At 38.6% G+C, this 22,214-nt stretch overlaps 1 protein-coding gene across 3 annotated transcripts in view; it reads left to right on the forward strand.

Annotated features, from left to right (window-relative positions):
• The window catches only part of mdga1 (MAM domain containing glycosylphosphatidylinositol anchor 1), a 173,729-nt gene that overhangs the window by 118,980 nt on the left and 32,535 nt on the right, over positions 1–22,214 (forward strand). For all 3 annotated transcript variants that reach the window (XM_077564192.1, XM_077564194.1, XM_077564193.1), the window contains 5 exons: positions 4,281–4,610; positions 5,947–6,246; positions 11,627–11,893; positions 12,145–12,293; positions 20,103–20,283. In XM_077564192.1, the coding sequence (XP_077420318.1) occupies positions 4,281–4,610; positions 5,947–6,246; positions 11,627–11,893; positions 12,145–12,293; positions 20,103–20,283 (1,227 nt within the window). The remainder of the gene's footprint in view (positions 1–4,280; positions 4,611–5,946; positions 6,247–11,626; positions 11,894–12,144; positions 12,294–20,102; positions 20,284–22,214) is intronic.

Genomic DNA, 22,214 nt, shown 5'->3' on the forward strand with positions numbered 1-22,214 from the left:
ATACATGTAAGATTTGAGCACTGCCTGGGGACAGTGAACTCATCTTAACTCATGTCTAAAAATAAAATAAAGGGCATTGTATGTTGTGCATGTAAAACAGCCAAATAGCTTTGCCTAAGGGCTAGCTTTAGGCTAATTCATAATGGGACATGCTATAGATGGGCTAACAAATACTGTAGCATCTATGTGGTGGTGTTGTATTTAAACGCAAACGATGCGGCAACACATTTAAACAGACAATATAACAATACTCATAAGCATATATTCTTTATCCTTTGCGACAAATGACAAATTTTACTGCATCTTACCGAGTTAGGGTAGCGCTGAAACTCTTCTTCGTTTATGTCTGCATGCCTACAGTGTACTGCCCCCTGGTGGCCTGCTTACGCACATCAGAAGGAGCTGCTGCACTGAATGAATCATGATGCACAAACTGTTTACATTATGTTTAATTATATTGTAATGTAACTGTATAATTAAAAAAAAGAACAGTATTAGAGAGTACTATTTTCTTTATTTAAAAACCCCCAAAAACTTTCCATTCATTTCAAGGAGGAAAGCTGTGGTGCGAATGCCCTCTTTGGAATCGTTTTTTTTTTTCTTCCAATGAAATAATTTCTTTTTAGGGGGGTCACAACATGCCCACTCAACAATTTCTTTCAAGCGTGTCTATCCTGATGACTTGATGATTGTATGCATCCCTAGCATGATGCTCAAAATTCTCTCAGTAGCGCCCCCTGGGAAGCAATTTAATATTACTTTTGTCGTACTATTTTTTTTTTACTCTTACTCTTTAACTTTACTCACTATAGTATAACATTTATGTGTAATATTGTGACTTTAATCATGAAACTGCAAACTTTTCCCCCTCGTCGGTCGTAATGGTCGTCTTTATTTATTTTTAACACTGTTTAGTCTATGAAGAAGCACAGCGAAGTTAACAACAGTCAATATTACCGATGCTGATGTTATACAACATGGTCCACCGTTATTCTGGACCACTAAAGAAGGCTATTACGCTATTGCAATAGCAGAGATGCCGTTGTGCTGTATTTTCATTATTGTACCATCGACAAGATTGTGAAGCTTTTATCTTCATGACTACATAAACTACCTGGAGCAGTTGAATGCTGATTTAGTCATACTGTATTTTTGTTCCGGTTTAAGTTAATGTCTATTATTATTATTATTTTTTTTTATTTTTTTTAACTCTTTCACTGCCAGACGTTTTCAGAAACGGGTTGTCCCCACTGCCAGCCGATTTAAGCATTTTGAGTGATCTTTCAAGGTCCACAGAAAATGTTGTGTTTGGACAATGGAAACACACATAATACCAAATGAAAGATTGGACTCTCAGCTTTCATCAGAAAAAAAGTTTGTTTCTACCTTATTCCGTTCTTCAGTAATCAACAATAGAAAATGGTTACTTTCACCGAAATTCTCTGTTTTGAAAAAAAACGGAGAAAAAGAGCTTTTTGTGAAACGATGTTATTTCATGCACTCTAGTGAATTGTACACTTCTTTTTGTCCATGAATGATGCCACAAACACCTAAATAGTACTTTACTTCTGTAAAACGCTTTCACCAACAATGAAAAAGTGTTTTTTGATTGCAAAATACGTTTATTTCCATTCAACAGTGTAACAATTTGACAAAACAATTTCGCAAACTATTTACAAATGTGTGCAACTGTGGTACTACTTACAATTATGTGGATGTTTCAAATACAGTTTTTCCTTTTGTAACGCTCTCCTGCGTGCAAGGAGACGCCAGGACTCGCACAACAGTTTACTTTCACTTTCGCATTGGTCCGCTTTGCGTGCAAACGTTACACTTTCTTGACGGGCTTTTTTTCCGGGGAATAAAAAGCAAGTAGCAGACTGTACACACTTCCTCCGATGAATATGCATTGGACTCGGGGCACTCTCCGTCGTCCGATCGAATGTCCGCCTGTGCGTGCTTGGTTGCGCTCCGCGTTACGACACCGTCATAGCCGCCGCGTCAGCGGTTCCAATTTCGCCGTCAAGCTCGGATTCACCTTCATCATCATCGATGATGATCATCGTCGTCATCAATGTACTATTTTAGCGTTGGTCGATGCCTTTCGTCTTGTAAGTGTAGAGCTGCTTGCAAACGCTCTCCATTGCCCGTTCCCTCCTCCATCTAGCTCCATCTAACGTCTTCTACTGCCGCGTCAATGCTTCCCAACCACGGAGTCACCACCCTCATCTTCATCATCGATGATGATCATCGTCTATAAACGTCAATGGCAGTGAAATTAACAGTGTTTTTTATTATTTTGTTTTAAATGAGGCCACCCTTGTTGAATTGCTGAAATGTCTAACATTGCAACACCCAGATACATTTGAATGTGTATTTTTAATGCAAGTAGTGGATCGGGTGTGAATCATGTCAGAATGTGAAGGTTAAGTATTCCTCTTTTGTTCAACCCTCCCCACCGTTGATACAGCCTTCCATGGCTTCTCCCCTTCAGCTATTTTTAGTCCCTTTAATCATCTTTATTCACTCCAATTAGTTGGAGCGGACTGGAAGCAATTAGCGAGAGTCTCGCCCGTTAGCTAACACCGTAGACAATGTATGCTGGATGGCTTTCTCCTGTAAACCTAATGGGCCCGAACGCATCATCGCACCAACACAGGTGACAAGGCAGCAAATGAGACACATACACATTAAGTGTGCGTGTGTGTGCATGAGTGTGAACAGTAAGAAAAGTGTGAACCAGTACGCACACATCCGCTATATTGAGCATTCATGCATATTAGACTGGCTGCGTTGTCTCCTGACAGCGATGCATGTAAAACATATGGTCAGTGCCTCGTGTGTGAATCTACCCGGCATCTGCGAAGCAGGCTTGAAAGATGTTGAAATCAAACTGCTCGCTGCCTTTCCGTCCTTTTAAGGAGGGAAACGCACAACTGTTGTATTCAGAGTTTAAATCTTGTGGGGAATGTGTAGCTTTTGAAAGTGAAAATTAAATGTGGCACTCTGAGAGTTACTCTTTGTCCTTGATTTTGTTCCTCTCTCGTTGCGATTCATTCTGTGCAAGGCTCCTTTTATGTCCCGCGTTTTCCTTCTTCCCCTCTCACGCTTCCTTCTTTAATAACCTTTTTTCTTCTCTTTTTGCCGCTTTGAGTGATTTTGCATCATCCGTATGCCTCGAACCATTTGTCCCACATTCTTGTTTCACCTTTAAAGCCTTTCACTTTCACACTGTATTCAATTTTTTTTTAAATTTAAATTCGTACTTGTGTATTTATTTTTTAAAATCAAGTTGTGCATTTATTCTTAAAATCAAGTTGTCACTAAGCACTAAATAACTTTGTGATGAAACATTAACTTGAAACTAGTTGAATGGTACCTTTGCCATGGCCTGGAGGGGTTTGTATCATTTTTACTGGCATTAAGCGACTTTGAGGAGGATGGTAGGAACACTGCCACACAAAAAACTACAAATGTCCTGACTGCTTTATGTTATACATCAAAAGCTACCCCGGATGAAAGGACAGCCAAGGATCGACATTGGCCCGGCTTGCTCTCGTTGGTGTGAGCTAAAAAAAACGACGCAATGCGCTTGTCCTCATAGGAAATGTAGTCTTCCTTCAGATATAACGGTACCGCTTTTGTTCATATGGCGCCGCTATAATCAACGTAAATGTTAAGTTCCTTAGTGTTGCTTTAATCCATCAAAGTCATTATTTTTATCATGTTGTTGTTGTTGTTGTTGTTTTTTAACATTTCTAAATGTTTAGTTTTTTCAACACTGACCCACACATTTATATTGTCACTGTTGGGCAGAATCCTCATACTGTCAAAATGACAACTTTTCAGCAAGAAAAAACAACAAAAACGCCATCTTGATTGAATTCCCAGATACCGCTTTGTTCAACTTCAATTATACCTTATTACTATTATATACCATTGCACATTCACATGATGAATGCAACACCACCCCAAATATGTAATAGCTACAAAAATCACTAATTTAATTTGCTACCATTGATTAAAATGGTACAAACACGAAGCCAGTGGCATCCTTACACTTCAAAGTCCAAGGTCATTCTGAGCCCAAATATTTGTTGACTAAATAAATAAACAAATAAATAAGACTTGGTTTGTAAATGATGAGACACTGAGATTAAACTGAAGTCGTGTTTTCTTTTATGTTGTGAGAAACGTGACCTTTTGAATATTTTCCACACAATGTTTTGAGACTTAATCAGCTTCCAGTTAACCGGCCCTCCCCCCTCTTGTTGACCCAGCAATGAGCAACCTGACCTTCCAGATTACTCCGGATTCCAACAAGGACAGCGAAACCATCCAGATGGGTCGAGACCTCAAGTTGTCGTGCCATGTCGATGCCACCCCTCAGGACAAGGTCAACTACACCTGGTACAAGAACGGCGCGCTGGTCTTCAACACGGACAGTTTGATCTTGCTGCGCAGTGACCCCGATATGGCGCCGGGCACCAGCAGCTTGGAGATCGTGGACATGAAATTCCGAGACTTGGCGACCTATAGTTGCGTGGCAAACTTCCCGGGCAGCAGTGTGCCAGAGCTCCGAGTGGATGTCAACATCTCCCAGAACAGTGGTAAGATCTTTTTTTGTCATTTTTCACATATCCGTCTGTGTCACATATTTGCACGACTTTCAAAGTGTCTGACAGTTAAAAGACAAAATGTCGTAATGCCAAGTAATTTCTTCTCTCAAACTTTTGCCTTTTGTAATGTGCTAAAAGTTACTAAAAGTTCAGCTAACTTACATTTTTTGCAGCTAATTAATTTTCCCAAAATGTATTTTTTTTTACAAAACTAAAAAATATTTTTAAAAACATTGCTAAACATACATTTATGTTTTACCACATTAAATGCAATAAAAGGGAGGAAAAAATCTTGAGAATAAAACAGGAAAACCTAAATATGAAAAGAAAAAAGGGGGTGGGGATCTGCAAATATGCAAACCCGCAGTTGCCGAACTGCATATGCAGAGGTCGACTGTAGTTTTGAGTTGTAATATGACCAACCAACATGAGTAAGCCTAATATTTTTTTGCGAATTTGGAATGATATGCAGGACAAACATAGTACCGGTAATCAATAATAATACAGTTTTTAATGAGTTGATTTTTGTGAAAAATTTACAAAATGTGTACTTGCACTCAATGTTAGTTTATTGTTCAGCAGTTTTGTACCGGCATTGAATAGTAATTTTTATGCAAGATAGCCCTTTGCACTGGAAAAAAAAAAAATCAGTATGTGGTTATTTTTTTGTTTGCTTTAAACCGTTTGTTGTTGGGTTAGGATAGCGGATATTTTGAAAATGGTGAAAATATTAAATGTCACGCATTGAAAATTTTTATCAAAAATTAAATATATTGAGAACACATTTTTCACATATGCACATTTTGTCTATTATTTATTTTTTATTTTTTTAAATGTCATACATCTGTTTAGGATGAGCGTGGTCCTATGTGGGCCCCCCAGTAGCACTGATGAAAAATTGTGGCCCTCTAGCATTTAAGTTCCCCGCCCTTATAGGCGACTTGTTCTGTCCCATTTGACTAGTTTTGCATTAATTAATGCCAACAAGTATCTACTTTTACTCCTTGTGTAATTAGCCAGAATGTTAGCGCTCCACACTGAGCGGCCGTTGCTTTTCACGGTTCCCATGTTGCATTAAAGCGTTGTGATTGTTCAATAAAATTTGCCTTGTTAACGTCGGTTTCTTTTGTACCTTTTTATTTGCCATCTGCCTCTGTTTTCAAGTTTAAGTGTCAGACACCATCTGTGGTTTTTATATCAACGCTCACCTCTTACCCTCTCAAACATCCTCACCGTCATTCCTGCCTCGCATACTAAGTCCTAAGCTACTATGATATCTTTGTTTCGATTAATGTATGTTCAATCTTTTGAATCTACCCCCTCCTAGTATCTCCCCCAATACTGACGGTCCCTCCAGGAGGTCAGTCGGTTATTGCGCGAGAAGGCGGGACAGCTGAGCTGGTGTGCTTAGTGATGGATGGCAAACCACGTCCGCCAATCCTATGGTCCCGCACAGAAAAGGACCTGCTGATGCCCTCTGGGAAGGCTGTGGTGGAGACACCCGACGGCCGCTTGAGGCTGAGAAACGTAAGCCGCGACATGATGGGGGCTTACCGCTGTCAGACTGCTCCTTACAACGGACTCAACATCAAACGGCGAGAGGCGCAGGTCCAGCTCAATGTGCAATGTGAGTGTTAAAGTGAATATTTTCAGTTAAGAAATACACTTTTTTTTTTTACTCGTACCACCTTGGGCCTGTTCAACTTGTTAAGCCCTGGGCAACTTTTGGTTCTACGATAAAGATAAGTGAACAGAAAGCTAGGAAACCAAATGTGCATGTGTGTATCTTTTTTTCATACATCGTTTCAGATGAGTGTACCCAAAGAGATGGACTTCACTGTTAAAAAACAACAACTAAACCCCGTAAAAAATTACTTTCTCATAAAAACACAGTTTTTTTTCCATTATTAAAGTACAGTTTTTAACTGTATGTTTAACAAGGTTGTATGTAATAAAACAGTATATGAAAAAAAATAGTGTTATAATCTTTCAAAACATGGCCAATAACTGTTGAAAATTTTAATATTGGGTTTAAAACTGCAACAGTTTATTAGTAGGGTAATTCATTTATTAGCATTTTTCCACCTTACGAGGCTCTCAAACCGCTTTACGTTTTGACTAGTCATTCACCTTCTGATAACAAAGCATTAGGAGTTCAGCATTTTGCTTAAGGATACTTCAACATGTTCGCCAAGGGGAACCTCAATGATCCACGCTGCCACTGTGGTTTATAATTTTAGATCTCATGAAATGTATACTTGGTAGTGCTTATGCCTCAGCAGAGGCAGCATCCGTAAGTCCAATTCTTTGCTTTGCATATTATTCACCCTCTGAATCTTTCTCCTTTACCTATATCTCATGAGATGTCCTTTCAAAATAAATGTTAATACAATGAATGCTACCATCTAGGACATTACAAAAATTGTAGTTCTTTTCACTTAAAGAAAAATGTCAATTCACAAAGAAATGATGGTAAAATTACAATTACACATAGTTGAATTTTACATTTTATTCCATTAAATAACAGATATTTGTGGAATTACGATACATTTGTGAATGCATTTTAACAATCAATATATGTATTTCTAATAGTTTTTTATAAACAGAAATATTGTGTGATTCTACAGTTACAGTGATTTCATGTTATTTTACATTTGAGATGTAAAATCAGAGTTTATCTTTGAAAATTAAATGATATTTTTAAAATAAAAAAACTAAAATAAAAACTAAAATTCTGTTATATTTACAGTTTTTTTACAGTGTTGTCAAGTACTGACTGATGCCAAGCAATGGCATTTTTGGTGACCGTACCATATTAGTGAGTAGGCTTTCCTCTTAATGAACTTCCTGACCAACAAATGAAATGACACAAAATCTATTTGGCGCTCTCTCTTGAGTTAACACCCACCAGAGCACAGAATTCCTGCACGTTAGATTTTTGGTTCCCTTTATCTTCCCCTCCTGTCAAACGTTTTTATTGTCTTTTAATTATTTAATTCAGCTATATCCTTGAGGTGTTGTAACTGAAGTACTCTAGAGTATAGTTAAATGTACCCTGCATAAAAAAGAAAGATCAAATATTATTATTGTATTTGAGGCACCCAAAGGCCAAGATTTACTGTATATGATATTCCCCGGAGCAGAATGAAGCAGTTTAAATTACCGGATTCTATTGTGCTCCTTTCCTGCACAAGGATTTACTGGGCTTGCTAATGCAAGCCGGGCGGAAGGGCAACACTGTGTGAGCCCTGCTGTCCACACTGGCCAAGTCTGATTAATGGACCAGGTGGCCACCCCACTCTGGGTGCAGAGAGAAACATAGAGATGAGACACACGGATACACCAGCAAGAGCGTGTGGACGAAAAACAGGTTTAAGAGAGAGCCTGGAATGGAAAAAAGTGGCATTAGGGAAGGTGCGGAGATGGATGGTGAGCTGCTAAAGAAAAAAACCTAAAAAAAGTGTTATTGTCAGGTTATGCCGGTGGAAAACACACCAAGCAAGAAGGTTAGATTACAGTACAACAACATCTCAGGAACGTGTTGGAAAACAGATCTATCTCCATTGCACGCCGTCCTTAATTTGTGCCTCATTATACTGTTTTTTTTGTTTGTCCATTTAGCACTGTTAATCGATGTGAGGGAAAGACACCATTATTTTTATGGAAGACGCAATTAAGTAGCTACGCAGTCTTGGCGCACTTGCCTCCACTCTATTTTCTTTGTATGCTATTCTTCTCCTTTCCATCCCACTTGGCTGTTCTTCCTCATTGCTATTCTCATCATCATCAATCAGCTAACGGAGGGAGGACCCCTCTACCTCTCTCACCCGCTGCCTGTCCATTCTGGTCATTCCGTCTCTGCATCCTTTCGCTCATATTCAATCATCGACTTCGTTCACTTTCACGCCGCACTTTCCCCGTCATTCGTCTTCCTCATTGTCCCTTTCTCCCAAACTGTCATCCCTCCTTGCTGTGTCCACACACCACCTCCTTCTCTAAATTGATTTTTACTTTGTTTATTGTAAATGTTAAGCTTGGTCAATGTTGCTGTCGCAGGGAGGAATCTATTTGCATTCAATGAAACCTTTGTTTATATTCAGAGTGCGCTCCTGATGAGACGAAACATTGCAATGCGTTGCCAAGACGGGGAGCAAATAAACACAAAAGGCGATGCATTTGAAAGAGTAAGGTGCTAGTGAGGTGTCATGACCATATACATTATTTTATATTATATATTATTTGAAATAAATATGAAACTAGGCTTAAACATACTCTATATCCTCTTGTAAACACTTAAAGGGGAAGTCATTTTGTGTGTGTGTGCGTGTGTTTGGGCGGGGGGGATTATATGTTCTATGGAGCCCCGCTAGTCTAAATATGGTATTCTGGTTGATATTGTGTTGATCAGGGGGCGGCCATTTTGCCACTTGCTGTCAAGTGAAAATGACATCAAGCTCAGGGCTCAGGTAACGACCAATCACAGCTCACCTGATTCCTGAAGCTGAGCTGTGATTGGTTGTTACCTGAGCAAAATTGATGTCATCAGGTAACAACCAAACCCAGCTCAGCTTCAGAAAACAGGTGAGCTGTGATTGGTCGTTGCCTGAGCCCTGAGCAACATTGACGTCATCTTCACTCGACAGCCAGTGGCAAAATGGCCGCCCCATGAGATGGATAAAAAAAGGCTGGATTTTGCTGCTTAACTCATTTTCCACAAATGTAATATTAATCAGAATGTCATGTTTAGACTAGTGAGGTCACATATAACATATTATAGTCAAGAAAGGTTTAAGGTTGACTTCCCCTTTAAGACAGACATCGATTAGCTCGTTTAAGAATGACTGACAAGACCAAACAATCATTGTAGACCAATCAATATCTTAGAAATGACCAAATATTGCTACATCAACAAGTATTGCTTGATATTGACCAATGATAACATGAACATTGCTTCACATATAGACTAGCGATGGCATGCACAGTGTTTGGATACAATATTGGTAATAAAGTTCCTACAGATCTCAAATGACTTAAAATAAGAAAGGAGTAACACAAGCCAGAGTGGAGAGGAAGAATGCACGCCGACTAAGATAACAACATCAGATTAAAAAAAAATACAACGTACTTTTGTAGGGCTCAAAAATAGGGCATATCTAGGAAACAGGAAGTACTGTCAGCATATTTAATGGTTGCCGGGACGGTATAAAATGCAACCTGTGACAAAAGGATCATATTTAATTCCCCCAAAGGGCACAGACACCCTCTTTTGGCCCATCTGTTACATTTTATATGGTGTAAAAACTAAAAACATATCACATAAGGGTCTTCATGTTAATAAAGTCCTTCACTTCACTCCGTGCCCTTGACACGTTGCCAAAGTCGGACATCAGTATGTGCCTAAAAACAGCAGCAGGCTATGTGACCTTACACTAATCAGTCCACAGCATTACAAGATAAACCTTCACAGCTCAGCCATCCCTCAGTGCCACCACATAGTATCACACTTTCCATTACATGATGTACTTGCATGCCAGTTTGAGCAGGTCATCATTTTAACTGAGCCATGAAATACGAGAGAAAATTCAGATTCTTTGTAAATAGAGTATTGATCCTTTGGAACAAACAAAAAACAAATTGTGAAAGTCAACTTCCACATATGATTTTTGATTTGTGTTATATTTGATACATCTGGTCACAATGCTTTAAATTTGTATATTTATAACAAAAAATAAAATATAATAATAAACAGACATATCGAACATATTAGTATTAATAAGTATAGGTGTCTCTCATTTGTCAATGGGGTAGATGCCACGGACTTCCGACTTCTGGGTTTCACACATCAGCGTTGTTTCCGGCCACTGATGGCCTCGTTTCTCCCAACCACGGCGATGGGCGGAAGCACGCAGGGCGTCTCCACTCTCTGAAATGCTTCCGACAACTGAGACAGACACACAACACACTCGCACACGTCGACGGGAACGCGCAACCGAGGGGCACAAAGGCGGAAGGCCAAGAGATGGGACGCGGCCCACACGTCGAAAACAGGAAACAGAAGCAAAGTTGATGTGTGAAAACCAGGAAGTCGGAAGTCCCGCCGCCTCGGTGGCATATATCCCATAGGGGCGCTGGAAAAGCCATCAGATAGCTGATACTGCCCTCTAATGGATTATCAGTGCAATGCATGTGTCAGATCATATACCTTCAGGATTTTAATGGGAAAGAAAATATACTTATGAAATAGAGGGCTCAAAATGTCTTGTATTTAATATCCGTTTGGCTTTATAGGGTTAAATTGTCTAATAGCAATGATTTTTCTTGTATTTCACTGGTTTCACTCTCTTTGGATCTTTCTTCAGCTTCTTCTGCTAATCGATTTTCACCATCCCCAGTCTGTGTACATTACATAGATTAGACTCTAATTACACCTGCATCTATTAAAGGCGACTCATAATGTACTGTAGCCACGCCGCCTCGCCCCCGGGACCCCGAACACACGATCTCATTGCCGTTAGTGAGGCAATAGCGCCATTAACAGCGTGTCTATTATGCACATGATTAGCCTGGGGTGAACTCGCTGCCTGGTGATTTGTGGTGAACTAATTTGCGTGTGTTGTGCCTTTGCTAACCTCGGGGCAACGGCAGCTAGTCAGTCATTATCCGCAAAGGCAGGCAATTCTGCAGGTAGGTTGGTGGGTTAATTGTGGCTTGTTAGCATTTTTTTGTTTGTGCTCACTGGAAATACTCTCTTGGAATCTCTTCTTGTTATTAATATTGTTTAAGTCAGAGGAATTGCTTATAACTTCTCTTTAAGTGGTCATCTTTTCAGGTAGATATTACATCAATTTTGATTAACTTAGCTAATGCTACCTAATAAGTTGGCACCTAAATATGACCATATACAAACAGGTGGTTGCCACCATTTTGGATCACAAATTCATACTTTGTTGTCAACAAAAAAAACTACATAAACAGACTAAAACGTTATATGCTTGTTGTCTTCACAGATCCTCCCATCCTGGACCCAGTGTCTCAGGACACACGCGCAAGGAACTATCAGATGGTGACCCTCAGGTGTTTGGTCCTGCGTGCCAACCCGACACGTATTACGGACATCCGCTGGTACCGCAACGGAGACTTTGTCAGTATACCCATGCCGGACTTGAAAGAGACCCCTGAGCTGAAATTCCGACTGGAGCCCACCAAAAATGGATCTTATGAGTGCAGAGTCGGCAATAGTGCAGGAACATCCACGTGCAGGTTTAATGTCTCTGGTGAGTAAATAAGAAATTGATTGAACACTCCCTAATTAGATCAGCAACAAATGACACACCTTATTGCATGAATCAGAATTTTGTCACATTGAGAAATGTTTTTTTTTTTTTTAAATACCTAAATACTGTTGGTCTACCAACATTTTTATTTCATTTGAAGTGAAAAAGTGAAGTTTAAAGTGATGGAATTGGAAGTGTTGGTGGAAGAGGCAAATCAACAATTGAAAATCTTTTCTTTCAATGCTCTCCAGCAAAACCTTACAATGCTGAATTCTACTTTGACACGCCCAACCCAGTGAGGATTCTGAAAGGGAACAACTACTCTTACAACCTGCAGTGGACCCAGAAAGACCCAGAGGCCACAGATCGTATCATCGGCTACAGGATTAATGTCCTAAAGGTAAAGTAAAAACACACTTATGCACTGAAGGAGCCTGTGAAATGAGTGGAAAGTTGGGGCTTGTGGTTAACACGTCACACTCAGCAAAGTGGTTGCGCATCACACACACACACAAACACACGCCTTAGATCTGCTTGTTGTTTGATCTGTATGTAGTGGAGTGTGCATGCAAAGTAACCGTGGGCCTTCAAGAGCTCCGGGAGGGTGAGTGAATTTGTAGTTAATCAATTGGGGACTTAGACTGAATGAACAATGACAGCATGCACCTCTTTATTTATTTTTTTTATCGCCTCGCTTCTCACAACTGTCAATTACTTTATTTTCATGTGACAGCTCTTTTCGATCCAGCCCATAACATTATGTTAAATAAAAAAAAACACACACATACACAGTAAGGCTAAGATAAGCGTATTATGAGAAAACAGCGGAAATGTTACGATATAATATAAGCGGCTACATGCATTCCCTCAAGACTGCTTTTCTTCAGTGAATGTGTGTGTGTATGCTTTTGTGCAGCTGAATCGTTGATTCTACTCCCATTTTAATACCGGGATGCTGGCCAAATGAAGTAAACCACTACAGAGAGGAGGAGAATGAGCTGTGTCCTTCCTTAAGATTTCAATTCACAATGTATGCCTCAGACCTTTCGCTTCTCTCCTTGATCCCTGCGTTGTCCTCTGATTAGGAAAGAAAATAATATAACACACACACACACACCCCTTTGAATTCATTTTGTAACCCGCAGCTCACCGGGAACTCTCCAGCTCTTCAGAGTTTTCATTTATTTAGATGTTGATGGAATTTACCCAGAAGTGGGCAAAAATTGTACTCGAGTAAGAGTAAATAAAATACTGTGATGCAAGTCAAAGTGAAAAGTAATCTTGCAAATAATTACTCAAGTAAAAGTAAGTGAAAAGAAAAAAATGTACTCAAGTATTGAGTAACTGGTGAGTAATCGGAACATGAACGTCAAATAACCATAAAATAGGAATGTGCAAATTCAGGTATTGGCCAACAATACACTTAAAACAATGATATACTAAAAAATAAAAAATAAATAAAAAATAACATTAGTTAAGACAAATTCAACTACAAGAAGCGGTCTTAAGTTAACTTTCTGTGAAGTTTGAAGTTCTCGTTAGTTGAATTTTGGCCATTTTTAGGAGCATTGGTTGATTGTGAGGCTGTGATGTCATTCATGTAATGGCAGGCAAGGCAAGGAGGCTTTATTTATATAGCACATTTCGTACATAAGGTAACTCAATGTGCTTTACATGATTAAAAGTGCAAGACTTAAAATCATTTAAAAACAAACAAACGTGCAGATGAGCCACTTTGAAGACGTTGCTCTTGGAGGCTTTTGTGCCGTTATGTCATACTCTGGCAACTACAATTTATCCAAAAAGTACATGTGACAGACTAAATGTAATGTACAACTAAGCACCTTTGTATTTAATATCACCTGAAGTTTTTACAAAGTTAAAAATATAGCTTGAGTCACACTTCCTTAATTAACAATGCTTGTTTGGCGCAAATATAGACGGGAAAGAAAAGAAAAACGGCGAGCGGGATTGAAAGGGACGAAATAAGATGGAAATGAAAGGAACAACATTAAATCTCGACGGTCCCTTCCACTATTAACTAGAGGAGGAGAACATTGAAAAGTAATACCACATCAATTTCACAAGCCATCTATTCCGGCAACACTTTCTACGGCTCATCCTCTTAACGCCTCGGCACTCCATCTTTTTAGCACATGCCCGATGATGTGGGGCTCCCGGGGGACACATTGAGACGGTAACACGCAAGCGCTCATATCAGACGTTGTGGAGCAGACGTCTTTACTGTAGAATTGACGTACCTTTGAACACCCACATGCAGCACACGTGTCGGCTTCTGCTTGTTAGGTTTATCTGAAGTATTAAAAAAAATAATAATCACGTGAAGTGTTTTGTTTAGCAGTTGTGTTTGTTTCCCTGATTGGTTTGCTGAGTGGCTATTTATGCCATCAGCATCGTGCGCTCAGAACATAAGACATTAAAAGGCAGTTCTTGATTTTTTTAGCATGTGTAATCAAAAATATGTCAGCTACGCTACAGCATCTTGGCTACGAATTTAGCAGGAACGTAGCATTTGTTGTGGGAGTGGCTTACACTGCAGTTCAACCACGCAGGTGACTTTGACAGATGGACACATTCGGTACTGTAAACATCAGCACAAATCTCGGGATCTGCTTTATTTTTTTTGGGGGGGGGGGGGCTCATGTGACACAAAAGGAGGTCCCACAACTGGGCAGCTCCGATTGTTGCCGGCCAAAATTATTAGCAAGGTAAGAGATAAAGAACATCTATATACACACAAAAAAATCCAATTCTGTTAAATTGTGTGAGGATATTACTTAAATTTTCAAGTGTGGATACCAGCAAATCGTGGGAGAGAAAAAAAATGCTTTTAAAGGGTGATTTTCAGGTGTGTATAAATATTCAAGTGCGTTAGTTACTTAGCAACCACATTTAATTTTTAAACAATTTTTCACACACAGACACATGAAGGCTGTTTCCACAACAAGTCCTCCAACAACAAACGGCCATTTTGGTCGTTTTAACATGCATAAAATACGACCAAGTGTTACATATTGTAGTTTAGCGTCCTCTATCAGCCATGTTAAATAGCAAAGAAAATAGTAAAGTGAACCATGAATTTAGCTGTTCGGTGTTCGGTTTAGGTGAGCGGTTTGGGATTTTTTAATAGGTTTTAGGTGAACTAATGAATACACACACACGCACATACACATACAAACCCACATAGAAAAAAAAAAAAATTAAACAAATAAAAAAATTTTGAAAAACGTAAAGTGAACCATAAATTTAGCTACTGGGACTCAAACCTGGTTCGTCTGGTCAGAAGACGAACATCTTCATGCCCGAATGTGGTCCACCTCCAATTATCATATAAATGAAAAATTTGAGAACAAAATCATGTTGAATTAAAGGTGTACGTTGAATCTCTTAACTGCATAATATATGGATGTAATGTAGCCCACAATGCAGATAGAGTAAATTCTAATCTCTTTCAAAACTCTAGAGCTTGTAATCGTACATGCGCGCACACAAACAATGACTTCGCATACACACACACACGGCTCATAGCAGCAGACTGCTGGATCAAGTCATGAAAGAGATCCATTAATAGAGGATGAGAGAATAATTAACTTCACACTCTTTATTATTTGAAGAGGCCGCCTCCTCTCATGTTCTCAATCCATATTTAGTTCACATGCATAATTGTCTGTTTCTATTGTGCGAATGCCTCCACAATCTTCCACTCCTTTTTACACATTATTTGGCTTGTTATCGTTACAAAAGGACATATTCGGTGATTCTATTGGATATTTTTTGAAATGTAACATGCTGGTGTGTGATTCTAGTGAGGAAAGGATATTTTGTCTGGCGATATTGTTGCTCTCTCCGTTGATCAACTGCAAGACAGTTATTGATTTTGAACTATGTACAATATTATTTGAGATGTGTGAAGTAGTTGTGGTCGATGCCCAGATTATTCTGAAGAAAATAGTCTTTGAATTTTTATTTCACACGAGTTAGTCGAGTTTGATGTATCTTAATCTAAAATGGTCAAATCTCAAATTAATTACAATAAATGTTGTTGGTCTAAGCATCTGTCCTATTAGCATGAACTATCCAATTATTTTCTCTTAAAAATGTAGAAGGAAATTCTACAAATTTTCATAATAAAACTGATTATTCAAGCAAGAAGCCTCATTTTGAATAATGGGCACAAGATGCTGAAGCTAAATGAATTAAAAAAATAAAAATAAATACACATTCTTCTTACAGTTCTAATTTCTGATCTGGGGTATAAGTAGGTTTTTGCCTAAAAACAAGATCAATACGTGTTTTTAAATAGAAATTCATTTGTTCAAGAATTGAAAATTTAGAGAGAAATTACAGAAAGTATTATATTAAAAGGCATGTTCAAGCAATAAGTGAATTTTGAATATCTGACCCGGTCAGACTTGACTGAAAATTGTTGAAAATTACTAAAAAGTAATTGAGTATCTTTTCACCTGTATTTTTGCACTTTGGGAGACTCGGGTATGTCATTTAATTTTGATGTATTTTCCCTTCATCGGTGACGCATAGATATTGTGAGGTATCGTTTATTGTTTTCTTCCGATATTGTGTGTATCATAGATTTTGTTGGAAAAATAATGTATTGTAAGTTACTCTGTGATTCCCACCTCTAGTAAACACGCAACACAAGTGACAAACATTCCTTCCTCCTACGTAATCCACATTTCTTTTAACCTTTTAACATGGAATCAACCATTCTCTGTCGCCCCATCAGTGGATTTGACAAGCAAAACCGTACTGCTACGACATTTACCGCCAACAAAAGAATGATTGAAAGTATGCTGTATCTGTTGGCTATTTTGAGTCTTTAAAATGGAATCAACAAGTTGTTCACAAGTGGGTCCTTTTTTTTGGTGTCATAGACAGGAAGTCAGGCCAAGGCACTAAGCAAACAGTTTGAGCAGTAGCTCAACTAAGAGCAGAGGAAGCCATCATAAGGTTTTAAGATCTCAGAAAAGTTCCACAATGGTGAGCTCCTCTTATTGCCGTAATCTTTGTTGAAGAAAAGAATCTTCTCCTTCCGCGTGTTCGTTTTCTTTCGGGTAGTGAGAATGTTGGTTATCCGAATGCAGGCTGGAGATCGATGAACAGTCACTTCGAAGCTTTTATTTCTACAGAATATTCCGGGCACAAGTGAGTTTCCAGAAAATGGCAGCCTCTCACTAGTGCGAAGTTACAGCGGACTCGCAACATTCTTATACTATCTTGAAGGGCGGTACCACAAAACCCCCAAGCCCCCAGGAAACAGCCCCCCCCGGAGTTCACCAGACATGAGATACTTTTACAGACATCATTCAATACACATTGACTTCAACCACAGACTAATGGTCTATTGTTGTGGAAATAGAGGAGGCATCACAGACAAACCGGCACGAGCAGAAATTGCGACAGCACTCACAAAGACACATCCACAGATAAAAGTTCTACTGAGGAAATAAATAAATTAAAACAGTTATGACTAAATCTGGGCAGAAGACCCTCTTCATCTTCAATGTCTATTTTCCATGACCAAAACAAATGTCTACGTGTGTATTCACAGACCTTGACTCCTCATCTCTCCCACTTACCACATATTTAAAGTATATTACATACACACCTTTCTACTAAATTCCACATCATTATGAACAGTGTGTTTATGTGATGTGCGAATGTTTACACGTATGAACACGGGGCGTAACTCTTTGCATTAAAATGTGAGCCTAAATGTTGATTAATGGATGTTAGCACTGGTAGTAAATTGATATAAATATGAAGTGTGACGGAGTGACAGATGCACTGCAGCTATTTACCACAACAGGAAAATAATGTACTTTACATGAGAGCGACTGACTTTCATGAATATTATTATTTTTTGATGTGTTAAAAGAGAAGAGGGCTAAATCTTGTGGCATTTTTTTTTTACATTGCTTCTACCAGAAATTGTATGGTGTTTAATTATGTGTAGTTTTTGATTGATGACAAAGACGGATTCAATATTTTCTAACTATTTTATTTGATCAGAAAGATGAAAATATTTTACACTGGTCAATTAGAAATGAACTCTAAATCTCTTTGCTACAAGGGATGGTTTAGCGAATTAGTTGTTGATAGATAACTAACATTATTAAACACTGAGAGGCAGTATGTTGGAAAGACAGCATAGTTAGACAAAGCACCGTGGAACTTCAGGTGTTTAACTCATTCATACACACACACGCACAAACACACAGCTCTGTTGCATGAATTACCTGATAATGGCATGCTGTGGGTGTACCAGCGTGTCGTGGTCGAGTGGCTGACCTAATACATTAAAGGGAGCTGACTGTCAGGTCTTTAAGTAGCGAGGATCAGCGGTAGATACACGGGCTAATGGAGCCTTGTGTACGGGGGTGGACTAACACCGCAAAAGCGTTTCTTTTTTTTAAATGGTGTCAACAAAATACACACTCAAACCTGATTTACTGTACTTTTAATAAGATAACAGCCTCCACTGGATTAACGTTTTACGTCTGCCAGTTTGATTAAAACTTGGGATTTAATGACAATTGGTTATGTAATGTGTTTTTGTACTGGACCTAATGAAGCATGATATACAACCACAATTGTTTTCTGTTCAGAAATTCTGCTAAATAACTACAATTGGATATCTAAATATAAAAAAAAATATTGTAATTAACTCATTCACTGCCATTGACGCCTATAAACGTCAAAAATTCATTTTAACTATTTCTATTAGTTTAACTTTTTTCCCCCCCAGTTTTGTTAACAAGAGTATGAAAACCTAGACATTTTTTAAATAATATTTTTCTTTTTTAAACCAAAAGATTACTAAAAATTAGGGGCGTCAGGCGATTAAAATTTTTAATTGTAATTAATCGCATGACTTCAATAGTTAACTCAAGATTAATTCAAAATTGTATATCTGTTCTAAATGTACAATACATTTTTTTTCTAGGTTTTCATACTCTTTATACTCACAAAAAAAAATTATAGATAAAAAAAACTAATATCAATAGTTCAAATGAATTTTTGACGTCTATAGCCGTCAATAGCAGTGAATGAGTTAATACGAATAAAATATGAATGTTTTTCAAATACACCCAACAGTACAAAGTTCAAAATTGTTTTCCTCACATGGTTTCTCTGTGCCCCGCCATGTCCTTTTTAACCATAGTTCTTCAGATTGTGTGTGTTGTGTGTGAGTGCGGACATCATCGTGGGCCTATTGGAGGGAGGAGGCAGGTTTTGTTTTCATGTTGTACCTTGGATGTTTTAATTGCATAGCACATCGAGTTGCATTTTTATGTATGAAAAGTGCAATATGAATAAAGCTTGATTTGATACAAAATTAGCCACCCAATGACATTGGGGCTGCATTTTTTTTCTTGAATTGGATCACATTTTGTAATTATTTTATCATAATAATAGTTCTTTTTTTCATGTTCTGCCAAAATGTGTCAATTTTCTTACTGATTCCAGTGCAAATCTCGTAAAAAAAAAAAAAAAAAAAAACTGAGTCATCTTATATGCTAGCAAAACGCTTAAGAGTTGGCTCGTACCCTTTCTCCTTGGTCATTAATGGAAATGTGAAGGGCATGCACCGTTGTAAAATAATATGAGGATATACTGATCAATATGATACCATTAGTGGTTATCCACAGCACAAAGTGCATATCTTCAGCGTTCCAATCAGGGATGCTTTCATCTAATCATATTTGAATTGTGTGGATTTATAATAAATGTCCTGCTTAACCTTGTATCCTCATTAACTTATTAGTTTTGTCCGGAAGGAGCCGTCAGTGTGGCTGGGTGATAGTAGTGCTACTGGCACTGATGGATACGTTTACAATCTCTTGGTGCTCTAGTACAAATCTTTAAATTATAGTATTTGGAAGGAAAGGGATGTAGAAGACAGCAAAATATATCCAGAGGTAGCAGTGGAGGGAATAGGAAGGAAATCGAGTTATTCAGGCAGTACTGCAGTCTTTTGAGTGTATTTTTTATTATATCTGCATCTCAAGCAGATTTGTTGTATTTGTGACCCTATTTGTTGGATTTGTGCACTGTGGGAATTTATTTGTGCTTGCTAGTAACTTTTCCCCCCACACTTGTAGATGTTCTTGTACGTTATATCTGAGCTCGGCCTCTGCCTCTCTACACTGCTGTGTGTTCGATCCAGAATAAGCAGAACGTGTTGTCGAAGCCTATTGACCTCAAAGGCAAGGAGCCAGAGAAGGGCGTGCTGATGTCCTACACCATTCCTGACCTGAGAATACCTCTTTCCTATGAGGTCCAGTTGGCCCCCATCACCACCTACAGCCCGGGGGAATACGTCAGTCGCACCATCCAGTACTCAGAGCGTGAGTACTCATACATTCATTTACAGTGGAACATCTCATATCAAAGACAATACAACACATTTCTATGCATTCGCAATTTAAATTAACTGAGCATTATTTAACAACAACAAAAATTTTATTTTTTTTTTTAAAGCAAAATAATAAAAACATTTTTAAAGGTGCATGTCGCAACATTGACGCAAAGTGGAGTGTTAAACTAAACATATTTTTCACCCACACATGTTTTAAGAATTGTATAATAAATGTAAAAAATGTTATGTAATGTCTGGTCGGTGCTGGATTTCACTTTCCTTTCTTTTCTTTGATCCTTCCTCGGGTCTCCTGACAACCTCACGACTCTAGCTGGATTCTGAAGTATTCGGTTTAGGTGGATGGTATGGGATTTTGAATAGGTTTTAGGTGAACTAAAGAGTACACACTCACACGCATGCACACATGCACACACACATACACACACACATACTCACGCACATGCACATACAAAATATATATATATTTTTTTTAAACAAAAGGAGAGAGAGAGCAATGATGATGACATGTCGAATCGGTAAATTACCGAATGAACAATACTGAGCTCTCTCTCTCTCTCTCAAAAAAAAAAATAAAAATAAATAAAGAATTGTATAATGGACAGGAGGCACTATTGTAGCACAATGGCTGTTGCCCCTATTTTTCATGTAGAGTGAAATAATGATCGGGGGTTCGGGACCGAATCTTAAAGCTTTTTCCCTGAGCGTGAAGTCAGTCGCGTGCTCCGCGAAAGCGCTGGGAAGGCGGAAGTGTTTGGGAGTGTTTCTCCGAGTCCGTGGGAAAAGACAAGCGTGTGCCACAGCGGATACAAAAGTCTGTCAAAATAATAATAAACCAATACCGCAGTGCGACCCTCCGTCTCCCGGTGGCTCCTTTTGTTCGACCATCGGGCCGAAAGTTTGGCGACATGCAACGGGAGTTGTCCACGGAGGTGACTCTGACCGAAGTAAAAATCTCCTCTGCGTCCCCCGACCACAGTCAGAATACCGAGCAGGAAAAGATAACACTCTCGTGTGACAAAAAGGGCAAAACGGAAGTTGCACAAGCGTCGCAGGAGGATGTGGATCAATATTGGTGCAGAGTTAATATTTGAGTAGGTGGAAAAACTTACGAGGATGAAATGGGACCCACAGCTTGCTTTCTTCTTGCTAAAAAGGTAAGACCTCGTCACGAAAATGCGATAGGGTCTATTTATGATAAGCAATGCACAATAAAACTACCACTAGCTAACGTCTCGGCACACACTTGGCGCGTGCACATCGCTGTCTTCGATTCCGCTTTTTGCCAGAGGGGTCGCAAATCTGCAAAAATTCTATCTCGCGACATGGACCTTTAACAATGTTGTTTTTTTCTTCACACACAATTGATATATTTGTCATTATGAATAATGGAAATTGCACAGTTACCATCACAAAATAGTAAAACATGTAGTAAAATCTCATTTATAACATGAAAAATCACAGGTTTTTTTTCTCCAATTGACAAAGATATGTTAAGGATTCGAGTAATTCTGGGCCACTGAGTCTGAAAATGGCATCTGTTTCTTTGAATTGGCTCTAGTTTTAGAGATATTGATATTTTTAACAATTAATTGTTTGCTAATTCATTTGGTGATATCAAAAAGGGTTGTCATTTATTCTCTAATAAATGTGAAGCTAGCTTGTTGTTAACTGCTAATGTTGCCTAGTTTTATGAATTTTTGTTTAATTTTCACCTGACAGATGATTTGAATATAGACGGCTCTCTGTGATAGTAATTTCCATCTTTCACGATATTGCATCAAAAATGAAAGACTACTGTATGGACATGGCTGAAATGACAGAAACAGCCTCAAAGTTGTTGCATAAAGAGAATAGGCCCTATATGTCAACATTTGCATATTTTTGGCATAACAGCACAAT

This window comes from Vanacampus margaritifer, chromosome 4 (assembly GCF_051991255.1).
Source record: "Vanacampus margaritifer isolate UIUO_Vmar chromosome 4, RoL_Vmar_1.0, whole genome shotgun sequence".
NCBI lineage: Eukaryota > Metazoa > Chordata > Actinopteri > Syngnathiformes > Syngnathidae > Vanacampus > Vanacampus margaritifer.